At 44.0% G+C, this 27,943-nt stretch overlaps 1 protein-coding gene across 7 annotated transcripts in view; it reads left to right on the top strand.

Moving 5' to 3' along the window:
- The window catches only part of akt3a (v-akt murine thymoma viral oncogene homolog 3a), a 199,482-nt gene that overhangs the window by 40,502 nt on the left and 131,037 nt on the right, over positions 1-27,943 (top strand). For 5 of the 7 annotated variants that reach the window (XM_060925635.1, XM_060925636.1, XM_060925640.1 and 2 more), the window contains exon 2: positions 5,380-5,736. In XM_060925635.1, the coding sequence (XP_060781618.1) occupies positions 5,691-5,736 (46 nt within the window). In that variant the 5' untranslated portion in view covers positions 5,380-5,690. Of the gene's footprint in view, positions 1-854; positions 967-5,209; positions 5,271-5,379; positions 5,737-27,943 lie in introns of those variants that run through there. The other 2 variants (XM_060925637.1, XM_060925641.1) reach the window with 2 other exon arrangements.

Genomic DNA, 27,943 nt, shown 5'->3' with positions numbered 1-27,943 from the left:
CGCTGCTTCTGGAATTGGCTCACTAATCTTTATTGTCGATGTAACCCATGATGGTAGTGGCAGAACGAATTCAGAAGTCTACAGAAACCGCCAACAGAACAAAGGACTTCAGAGGGGGAAAAAGTGGAAGGTTTTTGACTGGCCAAGTCAATTACCAGACCTTAATCCAATGGAGCATCCAGTTCACCTCCTGAAGAGGAGACTGAACAGAGAAACCCCCCAAAATAAACAACTGAATGAAGATGCAGTACAAACCTGTAAAAGCATCAAAAAAAAAGAAGAAAGCAACAGTTTGGTGGCGTCATCGAGTCATTAGCTTGTTGCAGTTCTTGCAAGCAAGGGATATGCAACCACATAAGTATTAACTTTCATTTAGTTTAAGCTTATACTTTTGCTGGCCAAAATATTGGGTGGTCTGCCACCGAAGGTTGTTTAACACCTCTAGATGTAAATATCAGGAAATGAAAGCTGAAATTCTGATCTATCGTCTTGGTCATCTTTTGATCTCAAACCCAAGTGTCTTCAGTGTATAGTTTAAATAAAAAAAAAAAGGCAACACAAAAGAATTCGCCTTGCCCTTGAAATACTTTGGGGGGGGGACTGTATGTGGTTGGTGATAGTCCTGTGGTAGTCTTTTTTTTTTTTTCATGAGTAAATGTTGCTGTAGCTATATTCTGAAAAACATCTGGCTAATGCATTATAAAAAAACAACAACAGTGAAGAACGCTTACACACGTAAGAGTGGATTAGTTGGAGATGTTTAAATAAACTAATAAAAAGACATTGATAAGAAATGTAATCAACAGAACTGACTGACTGAATCAGTGATTATTTCCCCTCGGATGTTAGGTGGAGCAGTGGCCTGTTGAGTGATGAGACAATGATGAGGCTCTTGTTTAAATGCCATGAGTGACTTTTACCTCAGGTGATGGAAACCGACTAAGATGGATGATGCTGATAATCCAAGTGAGAGCTTGTTTTAGAAATTTATGAAGTATAAATTTATAATTCTTTTGGCAACAGTGCTGTTTTCCATAAGTAGATTTGGCTGTGCATTTAGATGTAGGCAGGCGACCATGAGTGGAGTTGAAATGGAAACTTTAGATGCGGTTTTCTGCCTTGTGACTTTTTAGTATAATCGGATTTTAAAAAGATTACACCTATGGTTGAGATGCATTCAAAACCTAAACCTGTAGTTTTAAGAACTACAGTAGTACAACCCCGATTCCAAAAAAAGTTGGGACAAAGCACAAATTGTAAATAAAAACGGAATGCAATAATTTACAAATCTCAAAAACTGATATTGTATTCACAATAGAACATAGACGACATATCAAATGTCGAAAGTGAGACATTTTGAAATTTCATGCCAAATATTGGCTCATTTGAAATTTCATGACAGCAACACATCTCAAAAAAGTTGGGACGGGGCAATAAGAGGCTGGAAAAGTTCATCTCATCTCATCTCATTATCTCTAGCCGCTTTATCCTTCTACAGGGTCGCAGGCAAGCTGGAGCCTATCCCAGCTGACTACGGGCGAAAGGCGGGGTACACCCTGGACAAGTCGCCAGGTCATCACAGGGCTGACACATAGACACAGACAACCATTCACACTCACACCTACGGTCAATTTAGAGTCACCAGTTAACCTAACCTGCATGTCTTTGGACTGTGGGGGAAACCGGAGCACCCGGAGGAAACCCACGCGGACACGGGGAGAACATGCAAACTCCACACAGAAAGGCCCTCGCCGGCCCCGGGGCTCGAACCCAGGACCTTCTTGCTGTGAGGCGACAGCGCTAACCACTACACCACCGTGCCGCCCCGCTGGAAAAGTTAAAGGTACAAAAAAGGAACAGCTGGAGGACCAAATTGCAACTCATTAGGTCAATTGGCAATAGGTCATTAACATGACTGGGTATAAAAAGAGCATCTTGGAGTGGCAGCGGCTCTCAGAAGTAAAGATGGGAAGAGGATCACCAATCCCCCTAATTCTGCGCCGACAAATAGTGGAGCAATATCAGAAAGGAGTTCGACAGTGTAAAATTGCAAAGAGTTTGAACATATCATCTACAGTGCATAATATCATCAAAAGATTCAGAGAATCTGGAAGAATCTCTGTGCGTAAGGGTCAAGGCCGGAAAACCATACTGGGTGCCCGTGATCTTCGGGCCCTTAGACGGCACTGCATCACATGCTTCTGTATTGGAAATCACAAAATGGGCTCAGGAATATTTCCAGAGAACATTATCTGTGAACACAATTCACCATGCCATCTGCCGTTGCCAGCTAAAACTCTATAGTTCAAAGAAGAAGCCGTATCTAAACATGATCCAGAAGCGCAGACGTCTTCTCTGGGCCAAGGCTCATTTAAAATGGACCGTGGCAAAGTGGAAAACTATTCTGTGGTCAGACAAATCAAAATTTGAAGTTCTTTATGGAAATCAGGGACGCCGTGTCATTCGGACTAAAGAGGAGAAGGACAACCCAAGTTGTTATCAGCGCTCAGTTCAGAAGCCTGCATCTCTGATGGTATGGGGTTGCATTAGTGCGTGTGGCATGGGCAGCTTACACATCTGGAAAGACACCATCAATGCTGAAAGGTATATCCAGGTTCTAGAGCAACATGTGCTCCCATCCAGACGACGTCTCTTTCAGGGAAGACCTTGCATTTTCCAACATGACAATGCCAAACCACATACTGCATCAATTACAGCATCATGGCTGCGTAGAAGAAGGGTCCGGGTACTGAACTGGCCAGCCTGCAGTCCAGATCTTTCACCCATAGAAAACATTTGGCGCATCATAAAACGGAAGATACGACAAAAAAGACCTAAGACAGTTGAGCAACTAGAATCCTACATTAGACAAGAATGGGTTAACATTCCTATCCCTAAACTTGAGCAACTTGTCTCCTCAGTCCCCAGACGTTTACAGACTGTTGTAAAGAGAAAAGGGGATGTCTCACAGTGGTAAACATGGCCTTGTCCCAACTTTTTTGAGATGTTTTTGTCATGAAATTTAAAATCACCTAATTTTTCTCTTTAAATGATACATTTTCTCAGTTTAAACATTTGATATGTCATCTATATTCTATTCTGAATAAAATATGGAATTTTGAAACTTCTACATCATTGCATTCCGTTTTTACTTACGACTTGTACTTTGTCCCAACTTTTTTGGAATCGGGGTTGTACATCATCCATCCATCCATCCATCCATCCATCCATCCATCATCTGTAGCCGCTTATCCTGTTCTACAGGGTCGCAGGCAAGCTGGAGCCTATCCCAGCTGACTATGGGTGAAAGGCGGGGTACACCCTGGACAAGTCACCAGGTCATCACAGGGCTGACACATAGACACAGACAACCATTCACACTCACATTCACACCTACGGTCAATTTGGAGCCACCAATTAACCTAACCTGCATGCCTTTGTACTGTGGGGGAAACCGGAGCACCCAACGGAAACCCATGCAGACACGGGGAGAACATGCAAACTCCACACAGAAAGGCCCTTGTCGGCCGCTGGGCTCGAACCCAGAACCTTCTTGCTGTGAGGTGACCGTGCTAATCACTACACCACCGTGCTGCCCCTAGTAGTACATATAAAGTAGGAAATGTCCGAATATTCACCATGGAAAGGGTTTTCTAAATCTGTCGCATGTATGTTGTAGGTCTGATAACAGTGAAACAAGATTCTAATTTCATAGAATGTGGACTGGTCATGTGACTCAGTGCACCATAAAATATATATATATTTTTTAATTGGCTCATACGGCCGTAGGCTGGTGAGCTTTTGCATCATGCGGCGTCTGTCCATCCGTCCATACATCCTTCCGTCCACAATTTTAAAAAAAAATTGCTTCTCCTGTATGAGTTTTCACTGGATTTTGATTCTGATTGGTTTTGTTTTGAAGATCTAATCAGTCTACACAAAAGTTACTCTGGTTTTGTGATTTCTCATTAACAAGTCACTAATTAGGCCGATTAACGAACTTTCAGGAAAATCGCTACTCCTCCCTCAGTTTTCAACGGATTTTGATTCTGATTTTGGTTGGAAGATCAACTTGAAGAGCAACTTGGCTAATTATAAACGAGTCTGGTTTCTCATGGTATGGCTGTGTGAGCTACTGCGTCGCTGATGCTCTGGTCTATATTTATCCACTGCGGGTCGCAGGTGAGCTGGAGCCAATCCTAGGTGACATTGGGCGAGAGACGGGTACACCCTGGACAGGTCGCCAACACCGAGAGACACAGGCAACCATTCACACTTATAGGCAATTTAGAGTAGGCAGTTAACCTAATCCACATGTCTTTGGAGTGTGGGAGGAAACTGGAGCACCCAGAGGAAACCCATGCAGGCACTAGTAGAACACACAGAAAGGCCCCAGCTGACTGGCATGTTTGAACCCAGACCTTTCTTGCTGTGAGGTGACCATGCTAACTACTGCACCACCCTGCTGCCCATCAGTGCTCCAGGAGGTTTTCATGCAATTCCGTGTCCAGCTTTATATGTCCATTCAGTATAGTGGAGGAAGCATCAGGGTAGCACTGTTTAAGGGTTGATCCAGTGGATTTGATGGGCTCAAGCCATTTGTTTCATGTTGTATGAGCGTAAATATAATCTCGAATTTTTGCATGAAGCGGTGGAAGGTTACATTCGAGGCCACGGCTCATACTTTACATTAAACCTTATCTAAAACTTGTATTAGACATGCCTGAAGAAGAAAAATAAAGATGCAGCACATATTGACAGAACATCAGTATTTATTGATACTCCATGAAATCATGTTACACAATGCTGAATATGGGGAATTTGGGAATTTTTATTTATTTATTTATTTAGCCCTTGCTTTACCATTGTTCTCAGTGCATTATACATTTTGATATGTTCCAGTACTGATGTAGCATATGGTCTTGAGGCAGGTCTGACATGTTCTTTGGTTCCAGAGGGGTTTTACAGTCATGGTACGCCTACATTTCATAAGCAAGTTTGTTTTGACATACTACTGTATTCCCTACAAATACAGTACGAAAGTGCATGCTCAGTATGACTTGGGTAGACCATCGAGAGTGCAGAACCTATTGCCCTGAAAAATCTAGCAAAATGGCTAACAAAACCCGCTAAATTGTGCACTGTGCAACTTCAGACAGCGTGAAAGTCATTTTCTGTAGGTTAGTGATACGGATGCAGTCCTCAGAAGCATCGCAGTTGGCTACTTTTGAGAGTGGGGCAAAGATGGAGCAGGAGGAATAAACCTGGAGGTTTGTTTTTCATGGTTGCTTATCGTTTGGGTAGGAAGGAGGGGTCGAGACAGAGAAGCGAAAAATCCTTGCATTCCATGTTTTTTTTTTGTGTGTGTGTTTGTTCTAGGCTGAGTCACTGCTGAGGAGTGGGAAGGTCTGAAGAGTGTGAGAGAGAAGCGGCAGAAGGAGGGGGATAGCCTGCTCCAAAGCAGCTTCCACAGAAGAGAGAGAGAGCAAGAGACACGACAAGCAAAGCGACATAGAGAGAGAGAGAGAGAGAGCGAGGGGGAGAGCACCAGGCAGGGAGGGAGGGAGTGAGACGCTGACCCCTCCTCTCCCCTCTTCCTCTCCTCTCCTTCTTTCCTCCCCCCCTCCTCCCTCCTCACTCGTTCTGGAGCTGGCGTGTTGGAGTGGAGAGCACACCGTGACGGAGGCATCATGAGCGATGTCACCATCGTCAAAGAAGGCTGGGTGCAAAAGAGGGGTAAGTGTCTCGCCACTCTCAGTTAACTAACGGGCTTGGCTTGCGCGCGTCTGCATGTGAATGTGAGAGTGTGTTGTCTCCAGGGATGGAGTCCTCTATCATGGGTGGGCTCTACTGCTGTAGTATGCCACAGCATGGCTTCAGTCACATTACGCTTGTGGATGCCAGTTTGTGGTTGTGGGCGTGCCTGTATATGTGTGTGTTTACACGTACATGTAACTAAGTATACTTTCACACTACATAGATGTGATGTAGAATGTTTGCGTGTTCGTGTAAGTGGTTATGACTGACTGCTGAATGCTCTTTTGATGGGGATTTCTGAGCACACACACTCTCGCACTCACACGGCCTTTTTGATTTTAATGCATGTTTGGAATAGTGCTGTCTGTGTCCTTTGCGCTTATAAAGGGGCATCGCTTGAAACTGTATTCCTGTGGCGGAAATTATATAGGTCATGGTGTGTAAACACAGCATCCATACCCACTGTGTCGCGTGAATGCCAGCAGCTCCAAGTTGAACGTGTCCATCAGGGCCAGACTGCACACACTGCCACTCTGAGGTGGCATCTTTAATTATGGGTGGGATTTGTCTCCGTGATGCTTTGGGTTTTCCTATCCATTATCAACTGCCTCTCTCTCTCTCTCTCTCTCTCTCTCTCTCTCTGTCTGTCTAGGTGTTTGGGTGTGTGAGAGTCTGTGATCTCTTTGCCCTTGCTTTACATTCAAGTGTGCGCCCTCTGTCTCTGCTGATCTCAAACGAAGCAGGCAGTTATAGACCTAGTGCTACCATAATAAACAGTAAAAAAAAAAAAAATAGGCGATGTGTTAAGGAAATATAAACAGGATAAAGAGTCCTGGACCACCAGAACAGCTTCAGTGGCAGAAATTCTACAAATCTCTGCAACTACGATGAAGACTCTTTTCTCCTTTTCCCAAAATACATTCCCATAAATTAATTTATTTATGGTGGTGAGGGGTGTGGAGAACATTTTGTCTAAAACATCAATCCAGAATCTGCCATCAGTGTTGAACTGGGTTGAGATGTGATGACAGCGAAGGCCGTATTCTTGCTTCATCCTCATCGAACCATTCAGTGAGCCCGTGTACCCTGTGAATGGTGGCGTTACCAACGTAGAAGTTGGCACTTCCATCTCTGTAGAAATGTTTCAGCATAGGAAAAAAACCCATCATGACGGTGATGTGATTCATGACTCTTTCGCACCCTTGAACTTTAACTTCTACTCCACATCGCAAGTTGGCGAAGTGGATGATTTGGTCAAATCTCAGCTGCTTTTGTTTCAGGTGCTGTTTGTTTGATGCATTGACTGTTCACGACTTTGCTATTCCAAACCAATGAATTTTCAGGATGAGGGAATCATTTCTGGGGTTCACGTCTAGGTTCTCACTTCAAAGACTCTGCATTGATGTAGAAAACATCACATTCAAGTTTGCCTAGACGAATGTATAAATGTTTTTTAGTTTTTATTTTTCATCAGAAGCATATAGGACTGTCCATTTTTAATGGGGGGGGGACTATTGGGAGGAAAAGTGATTTTTCCTGGTGGCTTTATGAGCAGCAAATGGGCATACTAAAAACAAATCAGACTGTAGACTTCAGAAGTCAAGATTTTTTAATCCTAGTCAGGGTCGCCATAGATTCAGAGCCTGCTGTGGGACCGTTGGGTATGAACCAGGTACACATCCTTGACTGACACACATTCACACACTTATTCACACCTAGGGGCAATTTAGAGCAGCCATTCCACCTAGCAGCATGTTTTTGGGAGGTGGGAGGAAACCGGAGGACTCTGAGGAAACCCACACAGATATGAGCAGAACATATGAAACTCCACGCAGACTGAGCTCAGGAGCGAACACCCTGGAGGCTTATTAGCAGCATCACTATCCACTGGCCCAATGGAGATTCATATGGAATTTGGTTTATAATCATATTCTGGCATCCTAAGTCAAAAATCATGTGGTGTTTTTTTTTTCTCACGATATGTTGGGAGGGGCATGAATCAATTAAAAACAAAAGACTTAATCATCCATCCATCCATCCATCCATCCATCCATCCATCCATCCATCCATTATCTGTAACTGCTTATCCTGTACAGGGTCGCAGGCAAGCTGGAGCCTATCCCAGCTGACTACGGGCGAAAGGCGGGGTACACCCTGGACAAGTCGCCAGGTCATCACAGGGCTGACACATAGACACAGACAACCATTCACACTCACATTCACACCTACGGTCAATTTAGAGTCACCAGTTAACCTAACCTGCATGTCTTTGGACTGTGGGGGAAACCGGAGCACCCGGAGGAAACCCACGCGGACACGGGGAGAACATGCAAACTCCACACAGAAAGACCCTCGCCAGCCACGGGGCTCGAACCCGGACCTTCTTGCTATGAGGCGACAGCGCTAACCATTACACCACTGTGCATGTATATGATTAATTTATGACGTTTGTTTGTAGATTGCATTGCATTTTGGAAAGACTTGCGTTCATCATGAAGAGGAAATGAGTTGCAGTGATTACTTTAGAAACAGAAGTACTACAAGTTTGTTATCCATCAAAATACACGTTACTAGCTTTCAACTACTGGTTTGTTTGTTTGTTTGTTTGTTTGTTTGTTTGTTTGTTAAGCAGATATGGAGTTGCCATGCTGGTTTGAATTGTGTGTGTGTGTGTGTGTGTGTGATAACTGTTTGCATGTGCAGTAGTAGTGAAGGCCACACCTGGGTTGGGCCTGAAGATGTATAATGGAGAATAATTTGATGCGTGTGTGTGTGTTCGTGGACTGTGCTGGGAAACAGAGCTCGTTGTGTTGGGCTTGGCTGTCGGCCAGGATGACCCTGATCACCCTCTCCTTTTCCTTTCTTTTCCCACTTTGTCTCCTCTGCTCTCCGTTTCCATTATTGCTTTCACTCGGTCTTCCTGGAGTCTGCTCCTACCTTTAATTTCCCATTTCGTTTCTCTCTCTCTCTCTCTGTGTGTTCACCCCAATTTTTCTTGAATCTTTACCTTTTGTCTTTTATTTGTGCTTTTTTTTTTTTTTTTCCTCACCTCTGTTGTGCTAGACATGCTCGTGTTTGCTCCCGCAGAGGTTTTTGGCTGTGTCCCTCGCTTGGCCTGGCTGTCCATTCAGATCTCTTTGAAAAGTAGGGTTGTGTAATGGGGAAATGGGAAGAGAGCGAGAGAGAATGAGCAGAGGATGACCAAATGGATGACATAATTTCCTGTTTACTACACCACTATGAATGGGACACTAGGAGCTCCCACCACCAAACGGAGACCTATTCGACTCTCACCAAAAACGTCCTCCCGTCTCTGTAATTCATGCTTTTTTTTTTTAAATAAACGGTGATGCTTGTTGACCACAGGCGCTCTGTCTCACTAACACAATGGGCTACGGTGTGAATTGTTTGTACATTGTCCTGCATATATTTCTAACATACTGAACTGTACTTTACTGTGCTGAATTTATTTTATTTTTTTAACTATTGCATTGTGTGCTTTATACCAGGGAGAATCAGAGAGGCCTTTTGGATAAATTGATGCTATGTTGTGAATGTGAAATGGCATTACTAATGTGTACGTGTGTCGGAGTGTGCGTCTGCGGATCAGAGGCGAGACTGTAGAGCTTAGTGCAGGGAGTCACATGACTGCCATGCTCTCTCTGTCTCCCGCAGGACCAGGAACACTGTGTTCTGAGAGGAGGATGCAGGGACATGAATGAATCTCTTGCTCTCTCTCTCTCAGGACATTCATACACACATGCAAGCTGTCTTTCATACATCATGTTCCATCCATGCCTTCACAAATTCTGATCATATTATCGTCACGTTTATTATGTCCCTTGAGGAATTTCTGTGCTTTCAGTTAAAGCTTGGATACACATCTCTCTCTCTCTCGCACACCACACAGTGACCTTGAAGCCCTTGTTGTAGACTGCGCTATATTATTTGTCTCACTCCTTTCATGGCGAGCAGCAGTATAAAACTCGCAAAACGTTTGATGCAGTCGTCTCCTCTTCGTGATCCATGTCCTCCTCCGTCTCCACCTCTCTCTCTAATTCAGGGCCAAGCGAGGACATTGTGTGCGGTCCCATTTCAGAGTTTATGTGCTTTCTTCTCTGTTCTGGACTGTAAGTCATGTTGAGTGCTTTGGCCTGGCTCTAAATGTGCCATTGGGGCTGTAGCATTTGCACGATGTTCCCACTTTGTGCTCTCTCACAGCCTAGCAGTACTTATTCGACGTAAGCCTGATCAAGAAGGGTCATGGTAGTGTGATGTAGCCGCTGCCACGCCCTCATACACAGGCTGGGAAAGTGCTACTGAGAAAGGAATCTCGGATGAACCGAGTGGATCATGATGACAATGGTGGATCTTGGTTGGAGACATGAAAACCAGACCGTGGTTAGCTCGCTGCAACTTACTTCAGAGCTTTAAAACAGAACCAAAGTCTAACAAGTCTCGTGTTTTGGCTGCCTAGAAATGTGATTGACTTGGCTAAAAAAAAAAAATCTCCCGGACATATGATTTGTTTACAGTAAGCTAGTTAGTTATGCGCGTTTAATACAGGCTAAGGCAAACGAGTGAGTAGATAATTATCATTATTATCCTTTTCTAACAAAGTTTCTAATGTAGCACTTAGTTTTTGCGTCCTCACCAAGTTGCCAGACGACGTTTTGGCTATGAGATGTGGTGTTCTCTCCTCCCACCCATATAACAGGTGATATTCAAGTCTGGCTAGCATGTTTTTCTCTCATTATGTTTAACTGTGAACAGCAGAGTTATGCGACGGCTTATTTTGTGCTTCCGCAGACTCGTGCGTTCAAGATTCTGAACGATTGGCTGTCGTCAAATTGCATGAAAAGCAAGCAAATTAATCCACCTTGTAACCATCGTTCTACCTAAAGCCAGATCGTGGTTTGAGTGCTGCGATTCAGAACGAATAGCTTGCTTTATTTACAGCATCAAGGTCCATCATTTGTACAGAACCAGACAAAGGTTTGGGCACACCTTCTAATTCAGTGGGTTTTTCTTATTCATTAAAAGACTTCATGTATTAAAGTAATGATGGATGTCATTTCTCTTTACCTAGTTCAGCAGTTCTTGACCATAATATGGATTTATTATAGTTGTGGATTAGGGCTAGTTACTGTGTTTTTATTACCTCGCCCGGGACGGAGTCCACCGGGGGTGAGGTATTTGTTTTTGGTTGGGTTTGTTTGTTTGTAAACAATGTTACGGGAAAACAGATGTTCATGAAACTTTCAGAATAGATGGACATTGGTCTCACATAGAACCTCCAAATTTCTGGGGGTCATCCAGCCAAAGTCAAGGTCACAGTGACCAAAAAGGTTATTAAAAAAAAAAAGGCTCTGAGCTCAGACTGCAGGAGCGCTGCCTCGGAAAGACTCCTCCCACAAACACGCTGATTGGATCACTACCTGCCTCATTTGCATACACTACTGTCATCGGATCGGATGGTTTCTTGGTTCGTTTATATATGCAAAGGAAGTGGTTTTGGCCACGCCCACTTTTAAACCCCATTGATTAAAAACTTCCCCGCTCTGTTGATTTATTATTATAAATATAAATTATAAATAAATGGACTAGACTAAAGAAATCGCTTTCGGACGTGTTTATGCTTATTACAGAAGGAAAGTGCGTTCCACTGAACTCTAGCACCGGGCCACTTCCAGGAAATGAGTTTGGGTCATGGCGACAGCGTGTGTATGTCCGCCTCGGTTCGGAAGTTTCAGTTTCGAAAACCGTAAGAGTAGAATAATATAAAGTACAGACACTTGGTATATTTTACTTCTGTGATTTTTAAATTGTTCATTTTTGGATTACGCTTCATTTTTGTGGCAACTGCCTCATAGAGTAAATATATATATGCTATATTTACTGTATGGACATGGGATCAGAAAACAATTTTATTTATAAGCAGCAGCCACATGGACCCATAGGGTACCTATTTTTTTCACGATATCTTCCTTCATCTTCATCATAAGTGCTACCGGGCGAGGTTTGTTTTGCCTGGCAACACTTATTTACTATTTACTGTTTGATCTCAGATGCATTAAGAAGGCAAGAAATTGCACTAATTAACTTTTGACGAGGTACAGCTGTTAATTGAAAAGCATTCCAGGTAATGACCTCATGAAGCTGGTTAAGATGATGCCAATAGTGTTCAAAGCATTATCAAGGTAAATGCTGGCTACTTTGAAGACTCTAAAATATGAATTTTTTTTTTTTTTTTAATTTACCACATAATTCTAGTCTGGCAAGCCAGACTAAATGTGAATATTTAGTCTGGCCTCGATCCGTAGACATTTCTGACGGGGGTGGGAGGAACAAACCGCTGTCTTTCAAACTGTCTCTGTGCGTATAGGCCAACGCTCTGACCAATCAGCGCAACAGTGACTGTGACGTAGTCAGAGCGACAGAAAGCAGTGGGGGAGGCCTTGAAATAAATAATTTTTCAAAATGCGTATTAATTAATAAACAGGTTCTAGATATTAAGAAGTTTGGAGATAATGACCACAAGTTTGGAGTCTGTACCACATACTTAACATACACTCTTATTTTTTTTCAAGTGTTTTTCAAGGGTTTGCTTAAACTGTTTTTGAGAGTTTTTATTTAGTGGTGTTTGGTGAAATAATTTCCCTTAAATTTAAAATAACGGGAAAATAAGAAACAATCAAAAAGTAATGTTTCAAAGCTGTTTATTAATTCTTCGTACTGCACAAACTAGCCCCATCCTTTTGGCTACGAGCGGAGCCAGCTGGTAGATCAGACTTTTGCCATAGCCGGTCGGCAAAACAGCGAAAACGTCCTTCTTGAAAAGGAATGAGCGGAGAGCCTCTTCCTGCTCATGTTTCAATGAAAACTCCAAGTCTAATTCTTCTAAAACTGATTCCAAAGCGGAGTCAAACGAGCGCTGTTCACTAGCCGTAGCCATCTTCCCTGTTGTGCTTTCTCCAGCGTTGCGCAGCTTTGTCGTCACTCCTGCAAAAGCCCGCCCAAAGAATCCAAACAAAAACCTTGCGTTGTGATTGGCGGGCACGATTTGATGCCCGGGGTGTTTGTTTATATGGTGCGAGGCTAGACCCACTCGCAGGCAAAAATATTTTTGGCCGCTAGGCGGGTGGGTCTAGTTTACTAGGCTAACATAATTCCATATATGTTCCAGATGTTATTTCATAGTTGTGATGTTTCAGTATCGTTCGACAATGTAGAAAATAGTCAAAATACAGACTATTGTACAAACTTGTGACCGGTCTTGTATGTGAAACGTGTTTAAACATGGCTACCAAATGAAAACGTTTGATTGGCAGAAGTGAATAATAAGGAATATGTTTTTAGGGACGGATTCTCTTTCTCACTGCGTGTTATTTGTTCATGTTTTGTCCAAATCTTATAAATCTACAAATCAAAATAATGCTGAATATAAACATGCAGTAACTAAAGACTAAATTTGGATGTAGCCAAGATGACTGTTTAACTTATAAAAATGTATGTATTTTCACCAACCTTGTAGAAAATATAAAATCATCATGATGATGATTTTTAAAATCCAGTTATTTGTACTGGCCTTGAATATTCCTTATAAGATGTGGTGATAAGGTTTTACCAGACATTCACCAAAGGACATCTGGGATTGAATTATCAGTTTAATGAATTTGGTAGCAGGGACGAGGACGCCGCCACACCATTAGACTAAATTTCAGTAAAGTGGAGTGTCTTTTAATGTGGAGTGTCCTGCTCTTTGGTTCAATGAAAGCAGATTTGCTGTTTTCAGTTTGAGTCTGCATCCGTCTTATAGAGAGGAGGCTCTGCCCAGCTTTAATCAACACAGAATATATGATTTTTTAAAAAATTGTTACAACCATATAGACCTTGTACTAGTTCAGTTGTGTGCAATATACGCTGTAACAAACCACATTGTTTTGGTTATCTGTGAGGTTGCAGCTTTATTTATTTATTTATTTATTTATTGGAGTTAAGTTAATGCAGGTCACTCAGTAACCATGCCGAATCCCAGGTTCAGGAGTTTGTCTCAAATCTTTAAGTTATTCCAAGAAATCGAGTCAGACATGAGCTGATGGCTGACGAGGCGCGTAGCATCAAGTCAGCTATAAGCCATGTACGATGAGATTGAGTGGAATAACTGTTTTATCCTATCCACTTTCACTGGATTTTGAGAAACGGAGCACTTTTATTTTTTGCAAATTTGATAAATAAAAACTTAAATACAAAACATCTGACAAAATAATTTCCGCTTACACTGCAAAAAATGATATCTTAGCAAGTGAAAATATCTTGAAAATAGTTGAAACGATCTAGCATTTCCTATTAGAAGAATACAAGACGGCAATTCTGAGATTATTAAACCTAGTTCTAGATTGCAACCAATTTATTCTAAGGGTGTTTTCACACTTGGGCCCTTTCAGCCATCTAACCGAACTCAGATCGATGACTCAGCATTTTTTGCACATATGTGAACACTCCAACCGTACCCAGACCCCTTTAAAGCGAACCGAACTGAGACCACCTCAGGAGGTGGTCTCAGTACGGTTCGCTAAAAATCAACGGTACGGTTCGCCTAATCTGCGCATTGTGAACAAAAAGCGCACCGGGTTCACTTCACCTTTTTCACTGTAGTTTAACCTTCTTTGTTTGCCGTAGTTGGTCACGTGACTGTAGCAGGGAAACTCATTCCTTTTGGAACTTACCACAGCCGCTTTACAGTTCTCTGAACTTACTGACTGATGAGTTGGCCACAATAATATATATATATATATATATATATATATATATATATATATATAAAATTTATTTTCCTTAATCCGCACTATTTTGATCAAAGAATACAGCAGGGCAAGCATGGCAGCAGACATTTTGATTCAAGAGAAAATTACCCAGAATTCCGTGCACTGGGGGTCTGAGGGCTCAAGAGGACCTGGTGTGAACAGAAAGAGGACTGAGGCCCCATCAAAGCTTAACTGGACCAGAAAGAGAACCCAGTCCTCTTTGTAATAAATTCAGTGTGAACACAAAAAGAACTGAGTTCTTTTTCTGTTGGTCCACTTTTTGGTCCACTTAAAGAGGACTGAGTCTGGTTCCTTTAAAGGGGACCAGGTGTGAAAACACCCCAAGATGTCTTCTCAAGTAAAAAGATCCGTCCGTGCAGCAAGGTAATTTCACTAGTATTATGTCATTTTCTCCTCAGATTCAGTTTTCAATTTTTTTGCAGTGTAGAATGTAAACAAACTGGCGAAATGACAGTAGCAATTTGGGAAAAATGCAATAATAATAATTCTTAATAAAGCTACACTCTTCCCATCAAATACTTTTATTCCATGTTTTGTTGCCCATTTAAAAAATTTTTTTTTTGTATTTTTTGGGGGATTTTTTTCGAGTAGTTTTTATTTTGTCCTCAGTTGGTTCAGCAACACACCGCCATTTTGTTTTTCTCTATTCACAGGATATGAGCTGATATCTTGGCAGTAAAGTAGCCAATCGGAGCGTATGCTCGCTCATATCCAGTGAATGTGGATAGGATAAAAAGGGTTTATTGCAGTTTGTAAAAATATATACAAGATGCTATTTTGTCCACGTCACCCAGCACTGAGATATAAACATATCCCCTATGTCTAATTTACATTTATAGCATTTATCAAGAGCATGAAGCTATACCAGTTGTGGAACATCTGTATTTTTCCACCATCCTCATTCTGACCTCCTCATTCGTTTAACTCTCGCCTCTGATGCGCACCCTGTTATTTGTTTGAAGGAGCAGCGAGTGGTGAGCCACAGTGGCGTGCTACACCCAAATGTTCCTGCCACTTCCTTTTATGGCCGCACACGTGCACACCCTTCCACGCACCCTCACACACTCGGTACCGCTTGCTTTTCTGCCTGCCAGCTAGTATGTGTGCTAAAGCAGCACTGGCATATAAGAAGAATGCATCAGCTCCCTCAGCCATGACTCCGTGAATGTTGTGTGTGAGAATGTATCAGGCAACAGGGGTCAGACGACAGAGCAGTTGTCTTGGGGGTCAAGGCTGACTCACCGTACACTTCAACCTGTCCAACTGCAGTGTTAGTCATTCTTCTGAAATGTAGAGAGAGCGAGGAAAAAGTGTCGAGAGAGGAGCTGAGATTGAGAAAGACACGCATAGAAGAGGTGTATATGTTACCCGTTGTGTGACAGTTGCACCTTCTGGTGAAACGCAGGCAGACAGGATGAGAACGAGAATGAGCGAGGACACGGAGAGATTCCAGGACACACTCTGTTCATGGTTTAGATGCAAGCCTTCCAGGATTTAGAGTTAGAGAGGGAGGGCAAGGAGAGGAGATAAAATTGTACACTCCGTGTCCCCAGGAGGAGCGGGCTGAGGCTGATGACGCATTTCCTCACCTCTCGGCGATCTGTCTGTCTGCCTTGCGTCCGTGCATGTTTTGGTGATTAGATAATGATGCGCTGTGTGTGTGTGTGTGTGTGTGTGTGTGTGTGTGTGTGTGCGCACGTGTGTCCAAGCCTCTGAGATGTTGAGCATGTCCTGCTGCGTGACGCTGAGCAGGAAGCTTAAACCTGCATGCATGCATCACTGCTCTTTAATGGGTGCATAAGATACAATGAAGCTTTCTTTTGTTTGCTTCCAGTCACGAGGCTCTACCTGCTGTGTCTCATGTCTCGGGTGTCACTGGTCTAATGTCAGGTCGAGGCAGAATGCCACAGCGTAGCCACCAGGGAAGTCTGCTGACTTGCAGCTCTTTGATAGGAGGGATATGATACAAATGAACTTTCTGATACTGTTATGGAGGCCTAAAGTGTCTTTAGAAAAGGTCAAAGATGGCCACCTCCAGGCAAGCTTAACTCTTGACAGTCCACATGACTGGAGAGGCTTTTTCTGAGATCTTACTGTCTGTTTATTTGGATTTTGCTCAGTTTAACTCGGTCATTAATACAGGGGTAGCCCTTCTCACAACATCCTGATGAGCCATTAGGTAAATTGGGAATGCACAAGAGAGCTGGTGTTTGCCAATGCCAGCCAAGCTCTCCCACACAGTGCACCCGCTGAGCACGGACGATCATCTTACCCCCCCGCAATGAATATGCAGCCAGCTGGCCTGCTGTTGAGACACACCTGCTTTCAGCTGTACAACATCCTCCACTCTTTAAAAAAAAAAAAAAAAGGGTTTCATCAATCTTTCATGTGAAATACCACAAGTGGTCTGTCGGTGGGCTTCTGTTGCTCATCGTTATTCCCCCGGGCCAAAATATCTCCCTGCAGGATGGTGAAGTGTATTTTCTGCTCATTGGGTGTACTGTTTTGCCCTGTCATTCCTGATCAAACTCGCATGCAAAAGTATACACAAAGCAATTTGTTTCACATCAGGGATAATCAAAGAGTTTGCCAAACCCCAGCTATGTGAATCAGTCACTTGGCGGATGTTGTTTGAAAAAAGGGAGAACATGTCTGACATCTTTCCCATCTTAGACTTCCTGTGTGAAAGTTGGTCTTTGTGGATGAAAATAGCTTTGCCTCTGCAGCTTCCTCTGGCTGCTGTTCTCCATCTCAGCAGCTGACGAGAGACAGACAGAGACAGGGATATCAGAGAGAGACAGATGGGGAAAAAGAGAGATGCAAGGATTGTGGGAGAGAGACTGAGATGCAGGGAGAGAAAGGGATGTGGGACAGAGGGGAGGGGGACATGGAGACAGGGGAGGGAGGGAGAGAGACATGGGGAGGGAGACCTAGAGACAGGGGATGGGGAGAGCAAGAGACAGGTGGATGGGGGAGCGAGCGCGAGAGAGAGAGACACGTGGGGGGAGCGAGACACATAGACCGGGGGAGGAAGGAGCGAGACACAGAGACGGGGGGCAGGTGGTGAGACTGGGGGATGGGGAGAGAGACATGGGGGGGGGATGGGAGACGGGGAGACACGGGGATGGGGAGGGAGACACAGGGACAGCGAGACACGTAGACTGTGGGGGGGGAGTGAGACATGTAGATGGGGGAGCAAGACACATAAACGGGGGGATGGGGAGGGAGACACATGGAGACGGGGATGGGGGAGAGGCATGGAGACGGGGATAGGGAGGGAGACACGGAGACGGGATGGAGAGAGAGAGAGACACAGATTTGGGGGGGAGAGGGAGACGTAGACGGGGGAGCAAGACACATAAATGGGGATGGGAGATGGGGAGGGAGATACATGGAGACCGGGATAGGGAGGGAGACACGGAGACAGGGGATGGGGAGAGAGGGAGACACTGGGGCGAGCGAGACACATAGACTGTGGTGGAAGCGAGACCTGTAGACTATGGGAGGAGGGGGGGAGTGAGACATGGAGACGGGGGATGGGAGGGAGACACAGAGAGGGAGGGAGAGAAACGGATGGGGAGAGGGACATGGAGACGGAGGGAGAGAGACAGGGATGTGAGGTAGAGAGAGAGAGAGAGAGGGGGATGTGAGGGAGAAAGACAGAGGGGTGGGTGTGTGTTTGAGAGAGGGAGGGATGAGAGACCGAGGGGTGTGTGAGAGACAGAGGGGTGTGTGAGAGAGAGTGCTGAGAGAGAGAGATGGAGGGATGTTTGTGAAAGAGGGACAGATTGAGGCACAGTAAGACAGTGGTGGGAGAGAGACAGAAAGACAGGGATATGGGAGAGAGACAGTTGTGACAGAGACAAATTTGGAGAATCACAGTGATGTGGAGAGAATGAAGTGCTTCAGTGGAAACTGATTTGTTTCTGCAAAAATCTGACTTGCTGTTTGTTTCTGTGTTTGAGAAGTACAGTAATTATACTATATAAGCTTAGTTAATAATCTGACTAACGGCTCAATTGGAATAAAAACCTTTCATGTTTCCCCCCTCAACAAAACTGATTCCATGGTTTTACATAAAGTCCAGGTGCTGTAATGTGTGAGACAGGCAGAGATGGCCAGCACCTCCAAAACATGGGGAGGAGGAGGACGAGGATGATGATGATAGCAATTTGAACTTCTCTCGTTCCTCACCCACAACTACATCACTCGTGTTCATAATTGGACAGATGTCCTGTGGAACTTTGTGGCTAGCTCTCTATCTAACCCTTCTTTCGCACCAAACTCGGTGAGAACCTCAAAATGACCAGAACTCATTCATTTTCTTTGTGAGCCAGCGTTTCACACATTTTACATAGTCCATTATACAGAATGGAGCAAAAAACATTGAGTGAGCGACAGTTCTGTGGGTGGAAACGCCTTGTTGATGAGAGAGGTCAGAGGAAAATGGCCAGATTGATTCAAGCTGCCAGGAAGGATACAGTAACTTATATAATCACTCTTTACAACTGTGGTGAGCAGAAAAGCAGCTCAGCATGCACAAAACAATCAAACCTTGAGGTGGATGGGCTACAACAGCAGAAGACCACATCGGGTCCCACTGCTGTCAGCCAAGAACAAGAATCTGAGGTTATTGTGGGCACAAACTCACCCAAACTGGATAGTTGAAGATTGGGGGACAAATCACTTGGTCTTTTTCCAGTCTTCAACTGTCCAGTTTCACTGGGTCTGTGCCCATGATATGGGCAGCTCTCTCGATCATCATTGAAACACTGACTGAGGCAATATCTTTCTTTTGGAAGAATGGCCTTCATATGACTTGACTAGAACAGTTCCAGAGAATCTATGCTAAGGCAAACTAAAGCTGTTCTGTTGGATCAAAGTGGCCCAACATCTTTGAGAGAAGAACAACTTTATTCATCACACGCTTGTGAAATTCCTCTCTGCATTTAACCCATCTGAAGCAGTGAACACACACGTGAGCAATGAGCACGCACACATACCCAGAGCAGTGGCAGCCATGCTAACAGCGCCCGGGGAGCAGTTGGGAGTTAGGTGCGTCGCTCAAGGGCACCTCAGCCCAAGGCCGTCCCATATTAACCTAACTGCAGGTCTTTGGACTGTGAGGGAAACCAGAGCACCCGGAGGAAACCCACGCAGACACGGGGAGAACATGCAAACTCCACACAGAAAGGCCCTCGCCGGCCACGGGGCTCGAACCCAGGATCTTCTTGCTGTGAGACAACTGTGCTAACCACTTACACAACCGTGCCACCCACTTTTTATAAATTTATTTTCTTTCAGTTTAGTTTTGACCCGTTTACTGGATGAATGGGCATGATGCCCTATTCCCTACGAACTGAAATGGTCTCCTCACTGAGTTTTTAAGACATTTCTGTGCTTTGTTTCTGCACGAGTACCTGTTCTATCTAAAGATGCCCCTTTTCCACCAAAGCAGTTCCAGGGCTGGTTCGGGGCCAGTGCTTAGTTTGGAACCGGGTTTTCTGTTTCCACTGACAAAGAACTGGCTCTGGGGCCAGAAAAACCGGTTCCAGGCTAGCACCAACTCTCTGCTGGGTCAGAGGAAAGAACCGCTTACGTCAGCGGGGGGGCGGAGTTGTTAAGACCAACAACAATAACAAGACCGCGAAAGATCGCCATTTTTAAGCGACGAGAAGCAGCAGCTGTACAAACGCGAAGTCATTCATTATTATTGTTGTTGCTGCTGCTGCTGCTTCTTCCGTGTTGTTTTTGCTTCGATATTTATGCAAACGTAGCGACGTAACTGACGTATACAGCGACGTAATGACGTGGCTTCCCTTAGCACCGCGAGCGATGGAAAAGCAAACTGGTTCTCAGCTGGCTCGCAAGTTGAACGAGTTGTGAACCAGCACCAGCACTGGCCCCGAACCAGCCCTGGAACTGATTTGGTGGAAAAGAGGCATCAGAGGAGTTCCTTATCAAGGAGTTCATTCACATCCTCTCTGCCCATTGAATACGCAAAGTTACGTGTAGTAGAGCAAATAGCCGACTGAATGGAGGTCATCATCCTGGAGCCTCATAGGAAGCGCATTGTTGGAGTGCTGCAATCATTCATTCATAATCTCTAGCTGAGAGACTAATGGAGTGCTGTAGTGCGAGTGGGCTCATACTGGGTTTAAACATGCAGTGGAGCTGAAGGGTTCAGTCCAGCGGTATGAATGATGCCTCTGCTGCCAGGTCATTGTAGTTGGGTTGCCACAGTGGCACAGCGGTAAGTCATTCCTTTGAATTCTTTCGACAAGTTGGCCTTTGTGATCTCAGGTGTCACTATTTTTCCTCATTAGAAGCATTATCAAAAAGATCTCATCCTCCAACAGGGACTGTGAATAATGCCGAAATGGGATATGCAAAAAGCTGTTCGCTTACAATAGGCTGTTTCTACTATAGACTTGTTGGGGGCATTTGGTGGAATTTTCATACGTTTGATAGTAATCATACAGAGGAAACGGTTTTGTTTTGTTTTGTTTTTTGTCTTTATCAGGCCGATGCCCTATTTAAAACTAAGCATTCATACCTGGCTCTTAATCAGCAGGCAAAGTAGTGTAAACCGAAAGAGCATGTCGCACGTTGCCCCTGTGCGTGAACTATGCAGTGTGATGGTGTGGTGTATTGAGACAGCGTGCTATAGAATGCAGGAGGGTGACGGTACAGGCTGAGCCGAGTTGAACCGAGTGAGGCTTTGCTGGGTTCAGTGGGTTCGTTGCTGCTCGAGCTGGCGCCGATCGGACGTCTGTGCCAAAACGCTCCCGATATCAATCACCTCACCGCTGTCTTTGTTGCACCCTTTTCCTCCCCCCTCTGGCGCCAACCTTTTGCTTTCTGTCTCTCTAGCGCTAGCTTTTGCAGCTCTACAAAAACACCTTCTCTCTCTTTCTTTCCTCCTTACTGTTTTACATAGGCTTGTATGTACATAGACTCAGGAACCCCTGATTTAAACTCGATTAAGACGTGTGTACTCACTATGCACGATGCTCAGTGCCTGCACCAAGGAAGCAGACACTAGGGGTTTTGTTGTGATTAGCGCACACACACACACAGTATTGCTCCACAAACGCGCATCCATCCGGAGGAAAGACTTCAATGCAGTGTTTTACAAACTGAGCCATTGTTGTTGGCTGAATCATTTCGACTGTGGCGACAGTCACTGCTGTGCGAATACCAGGGTGTTTTTTTTTTTTCTTCCCCTCAGTTGTTAAGGATTTGCTGTTACTAAGTCACAGGCAAGCACCATTTTGGAGACTGGTTATAAAGTGATCAGTAGCTTTGTTGTCTCAAGGCCAGCATTTCCTATGAACATGGCTTCACTTAAACCTGCTTTATACTGTACGATTTTGAGCCTGATTTTGCATAAATCAGCGCAAAAGAATTCATTGGTTGCGAGTTGAGATCAGCTGTCTCATCAGTGGCTGATTGATTTGGTGCCATTGTGACCCATGGTCTAGTAGTGTCCAAATATTTTTGCTGCTGTGATGCTCATCTAAAAGCCCCCAATCGGAGAACATAATAGGATGATGTGATTTTTCAGGGGCTGAGTACAGATATGGTAGACTGGGGTGGCACGGCGGTGTAGTGGTTAGCACTGTCACCTCACAGCAAGAGGGTTCCGGGCTCGAACCTCACGGCCGACGGGGGCCTTTCTGTGCAGAGTTCTCCCCGTGTCTACGTGGGTTTCCTCTGGGTACTCTTCCAGTTTCCGCCACAGTCCAAAGACGTACAAGACCGTGCATACTTAGTGCTGGTCCCAAGCCTGGATAGATTCGGGGAGGGTTGCGTCAGGAAGGGCATCCGGTGTAAAACCTATACCAGATCAAATATGCGGAACAGATCCGCTGTGGTGACCCCGAACAAATGGGAAAGAAGGAGACGATGATGTTACAGATATGGTAGTGGCAATGACGAAATGTAAACTAAAGATGATAACGCTGCAAATACCGTATTTTCCGGACTATACATCGCTCCAGAGTTTAAGTCGCATCAGCCAAAAAATGCATTATGAAGACGAAAGAAACATACAAGTTGCACTTTTTTTGAAGGGTTATTCTATCCATAGAATCTGTGATTCTATCTGATAAGCGGCGCGTGGGTACTGCGCGACTAATCTCATCTCATCTCATTATCTCTAGCCGCTTTATCCTTCTACAGGGTCGCAGGCAAGCTGGAGCCTATCCCAGCTGACTACGGGTGAAAGGCGGGGTACACCCTGGACAAGTCGCCAGATCATCACAGGGCTGACACATAGACACAGACAACCATTCACACTCACATTCACACCTACGGTCAATTTAGAGTCACCAGTTAACCTAACCTGCATGTCTTTGGACTGTGGGGGAAACCGGAGCACCCGGAGGAAACCCACGCGGACACGGGGAGAACATGCAAACTCCACACAGAAAGGCCCTCGCCGGCCCCGGGGCTCGAACCCAGGACCTTCTTGCTGTGAGGCGACAGCGCTAACCACTACACCACCGTGCCGCCTACTGCGCGACTGCATTGTTTATTTAATAAACGAACAGCTGAGCAGTGATAACGCGCCCTTTGCCCTGTAAGTAGCCTAGTCTGATTATTTTAAATATCTACTACTATCTTTAATACTATCACTATCGTTATTACTAATAGCCTATATTATTATTATAACTAATATTAGTAGCCTATTACTGATGCATTAATCAGTTTGCTTTTAGAATATTTTTACCGGTAGGGCTTATTATCGCCCCATGGCGCTTTCATCTTTGTTATTAAAGCTGTAGTCATCATCGAGGAGTGTCATTCTTCATTTTTGTCGAATTTTATTTCATCAAATCAGAGGTCAAGTAGGCTATAGGTATATCATCTCCAAAGACAGGTACGGTACCTAGTAAAAACAACCGTCTAGTGAAAAAAAACCCAACAACCGCTCAGAGAAAAAAACAGGCAGAAAGTGCGCCTGCCAGTTAACGTCATATCAGATAAAAACATTAAACGTTATTCAGACCATTAACACCATAACATCAGAGAGGAAGAATAAAGTTCATCTTGGAAGGAGAGTTATTTTTAAAAATGCAAAACAAAATAATTTATAATAGCCCAGAGAAAAACTGGCTGAATATGTACCGTAACATCAAGTTATTCAATAGCCTATAGGCCTAAAATCAGGGCTTAATTTGAGCCGGAACATGACGGAACAAGATCTGTAACCTCCGTTGTCGGATCCGGCAGCTATTTTCATTTCATTCGGTGTTCCGGCAGCTATTTAAATGGATCAGATCACCTCCGTGACCATCGCAAAGGGAAAAAAATCAAACAATAAATTAAATAAGTAAATAAAAATTTGTTTAGTGTTCGGTTTTGATTTTAATATCTGTTGTTGATTTCTCTCCTATGACATCCACAAAATCTATGCGAAAGGGGGAGAGGGAGGGACATGGGGTGTATACCTCCGCTCAATAGAACACCGGGTTTTTTGTAGCCGTTAGCTTGCGCTGTGGAAAAAATGGCAAAAAAACAAGAAAGCTTACTAAAATGTTTAAAATGAACTCTCCAACTTGTTTTGTAAACCCTTTATTTCTTAACTATTACTTGAATTGATTGCACTTATGTTTGCTGGCACTGCTTTTAATGAGCAGGAGGAAAACAGGGAGAGCTCGGAAAACGACCGCAGGTCAGAATCGAACCCGGGTCCCCGGATTTATGGTATGGCGCCTTACCCACCTGAGCCACAAAGTCCCGCTGGTGCTGCTTTTAAATCCCCTACTTAAATCCTTAAAATGAGTCATTTAACTCATGTCTTGTGTGATCTGATCTCCAATGGTGAAATAAACCGGTTGTGATATGAGTACAGTCTGTTATTTTAGAAGATACATTTAATATATAATTTAATATATAGCCTAATAAAAAATATATATATATATTTTTTTAGATATTTTTTTGGGCTTTTTGCACCTTTATTGGATAGGACAGTGTAGAGACAGGAAATGAGCGGGAGAGAGAGAGACGGGAAGGGATCGGGAAATGACCTCGGGCCGGAATCGAACCCGGGTCGCCCGCATTCATGGTATGGCGCCTTAACCACCTGAGCCACGACGCCCCCATAAAAAAAATATTTTATAACATAATATCACGACATATTACTGTCTGTAACTGTTCGTCACTAAAGCGTTTTCTAAGATCATAATGTCTGATATGTATATATTTTTTTTAACACACACAGTAAGCGCGTGTGCGTAAAGTTATAGTAAACCACCCCCCGCCTTTTTTTTTTTTGAGTTGCCGGACCCACCCACCTCCTGCGTTCCGGGACCTCCCACTTCACAAATTAAGCACTGCCTAAAATCATTACATAACTTATTTAAATAACTATAGGCCTATCATTAATAATAAAACACAGGTCAATCAAGTTTATCAAGCTGACGATTTCACTCCAAATCAGCAAATCCATTGAATTCCTCATCCTCGGTGTCGCTTCTGAACAACTCTGCCAACTCCAGCGGCAGACGAAGCGCCGTTTCCTCTTCTTCTGCATGGCTGTCGTCAGACTCAGCATCAGCTCCAGTTATTCCGCGGTGAAAAAAAAACATATATACGTCGCACCGGAGTATAAGTCGCATGGCCAGCCGAACCATGAAAAAAAGTGCGACTTATAGTCCGAAAAATACGGTATATCCTTATTACCTCAAGCTCACTTTGTAGAAGGTTAGTTTATTAAGCCTGAACAAATTCAACATCTGTTTCATCAGGATCTTGTCATACAGTGTGAGACGTAATAATCTGAAGTAACCACTGGAATCAGTGTAAAACTGCTTTTCGTTACTTTGCTAGCTCCAGGAGAGGCAGAGTTCTACACATCACATCAACAGTACTTACACACAGGCAAGACCTGAAGCTTTTCGCTTTGCTCGGTTTTCAGTTTCTACACATCATCTTGGGTTTAAACTCGCTGCCCTATTTTCCTTCGTTATGGTTTGATGCATAACCTTAACGAATGATTAGCAGGCCAAAAACTACAGCAGGTGTGCGTGTGGCCATGAAGAAGAGGAATTCCTTATTACCTTGTTAGTACTGCAAAGGTCTCCTAGATCACAAGGCTAACGGGATTAAGAGCTCAGTAGTAACCGGACATTCATGACATTCCCTCAAAGAACTCCGTCTGTTCCAGTCAATGTTGCTGATATAACTGAGACAAGGTGGTTTGCCAACTGTTGGGACCATTACTCTGGATCCAGGATCCGTCTTTTTATTAAGTGTTGCATGTTTCACTTGTAGCCCTGTGATGATCTGGCAACTTGTCAAAGATGTACCCCACCTTTTACGCATAGCCAGCTGGGATAGGCTCCAACTTGCCCTGGACTCTGCGCAGGATAAGCGGTTATGGATAATGGATGGATGGATGGATGTTTCATTTGCATGTGCCCAATCTTGGACTGAGAATTTTATTGCATCTTAACATTTTCCGTTAAGTGTCTTTGCAGGAGCTGGTTTGTCATGCTGCACTGTTCGTCAAGCTCTCTGAATAATAATCCAAACCTACGTAATATCTAAATCATTGTTCCGCTTAGGGCTGCACGATTATGGAAAAAATTGATAATCACGATTATCTTGATCAAAATTGTAATCGCAATTATTAATCACGATTATTCTTGATGTTAGGAAAATCACTTAAATTTTATTTCACTATATTCAAACAAACAATATGAACAGCTTTCAGTGCAGAATGAAATTTTAAAGAGAAATTCTGATTTCCAAATGACAAATAAATGAAATTTATCCAAGAAATTACCAAAGGATGAAGGAACTGGAAACTCAATTGCAACAATTACATAGCATTATACTGAGGCCTACAAGTTTTTAGCTAGAAAGACCAGCCTATCAACATGCTCTGGCTTTAAACATGAGCGAAGGCAGGTCACAGCATTGCCTCCAGTGCTAAATAGTCTGTTGTTCCGACATAGTTAGCTTTTCTCTCTCACCTCAATCTGCTACCTACTCTCACGCTATCACCCCTTGAAGAAGATACCGCTGCACTGAAGCTCTGCGCACTTGGCCAGTGTTGCCAGATGCTGCTGACGTTCTCCAGCCCAAAATATGTTCAAAACCCGCCAAAATGCACTTAAAACCGCCCAATCTGGCAACACTGCACTTGGCTTGCTTGCTTATTTAGGCGGAATAATGAAACCTTACATGCGTTGGTTCGCCCCCTAATGGTTTGGCGGAGTATTGGTCAAAAAGTGCTTGATCAGATATACAGCAGAGCTCACATTTTAAATGGAAATAAATCGCGATTTTCATTTAATTTAATCGTGGCAGCCAAAATCGCAATTTTCGATTAAATTCGATTAATTGTGCAGCCCTAGTTCCGCTCCTACAAAATAATCCCGTCTTTGCTATTTATGTCCCCATTTTGTCCTGCTAATGTCGCTTAATAGACATGGTGCAAGAGCTGGGTGTAAAAGCTGAGACTGATCCCAGTATTGTGCTCTTGGACTTTTCCAAACAGGCTTTAAATTGCAATGGCCAAGCTTTAAAAGTTTAGTGCAGGCTAAATGGACTGGGCTGTAAAGGGCGATGAAGGGGCAGACCAAACCTCTATCAGCATGCAGACAGCATGAAGTGTATCGATTTGATGTTGCTGCTGCCATCAGCCGAGAGGGAGGATTCAAAAGCAAGCCCAACTAGCCATGTCTTTCTGCTTGTTTATTCTGTGGCTGGACTGATGTCCAGAGACACAAGGACATTTCCTGCTCACGGACTTTAAGCTCTGCAGTTGTCCAGACTGACCCCGGAACCGACGCACATCCATTACCTAGCAGCTCCAGTGGAGGCGTGGAAGAGACACTCACTCATGCTCTGTATAGATTTAAGGACCTGTCAGGATGTACGACACTTGTAGTCTCTAGATTTTTGTAACAGGTTTATGATCTCTGTGTCACTGAGCAGAGACATTCTTGGCCACTGGGACTGGATTCCTGACCAGTCTGCTTTTTACACTGCTTTTCGCAGGGCTGCAGGATAATAGCTAAAATGATAATTTGAAATTTTTTTTCTTCTTCTGCATCTTTCTTTTCTGTCATTCATCACTATCGTGGCAGTTTGGGTGTGATTGGATGGTGATGTGCAACCCATAGTACCATACTGCAGTGCAAGGATTTTTATTCGAAAATATGTTTTGGGGGGCGGCATGGTGGTGTAGTGGTTAGCGCTGTCGCCTCACAGCAAGAAGGTCCGGGTTCGAGCCCCGTGGCCGGCGAGGGCCTTTCTGTGCGGAGTTTGCATGTTCTCCCCGTGTCCGCGTGGGTTTCCTCCGGGTGCTCCGGTTTCCCCCACAGTCCAAAGACATGCAGGTT

Source organism: Neoarius graeffei, chromosome 7 (assembly GCF_027579695.1).
Source record: "Neoarius graeffei isolate fNeoGra1 chromosome 7, fNeoGra1.pri, whole genome shotgun sequence".
Classification (NCBI taxonomy): Eukaryota; Metazoa; Chordata; class Actinopteri; order Siluriformes; family Ariidae; genus Neoarius; species Neoarius graeffei.
The sequence above is the reverse complement of the archived record's forward strand: the minus strand, read 5'-3'. Positions and strand labels throughout refer to the sequence as shown.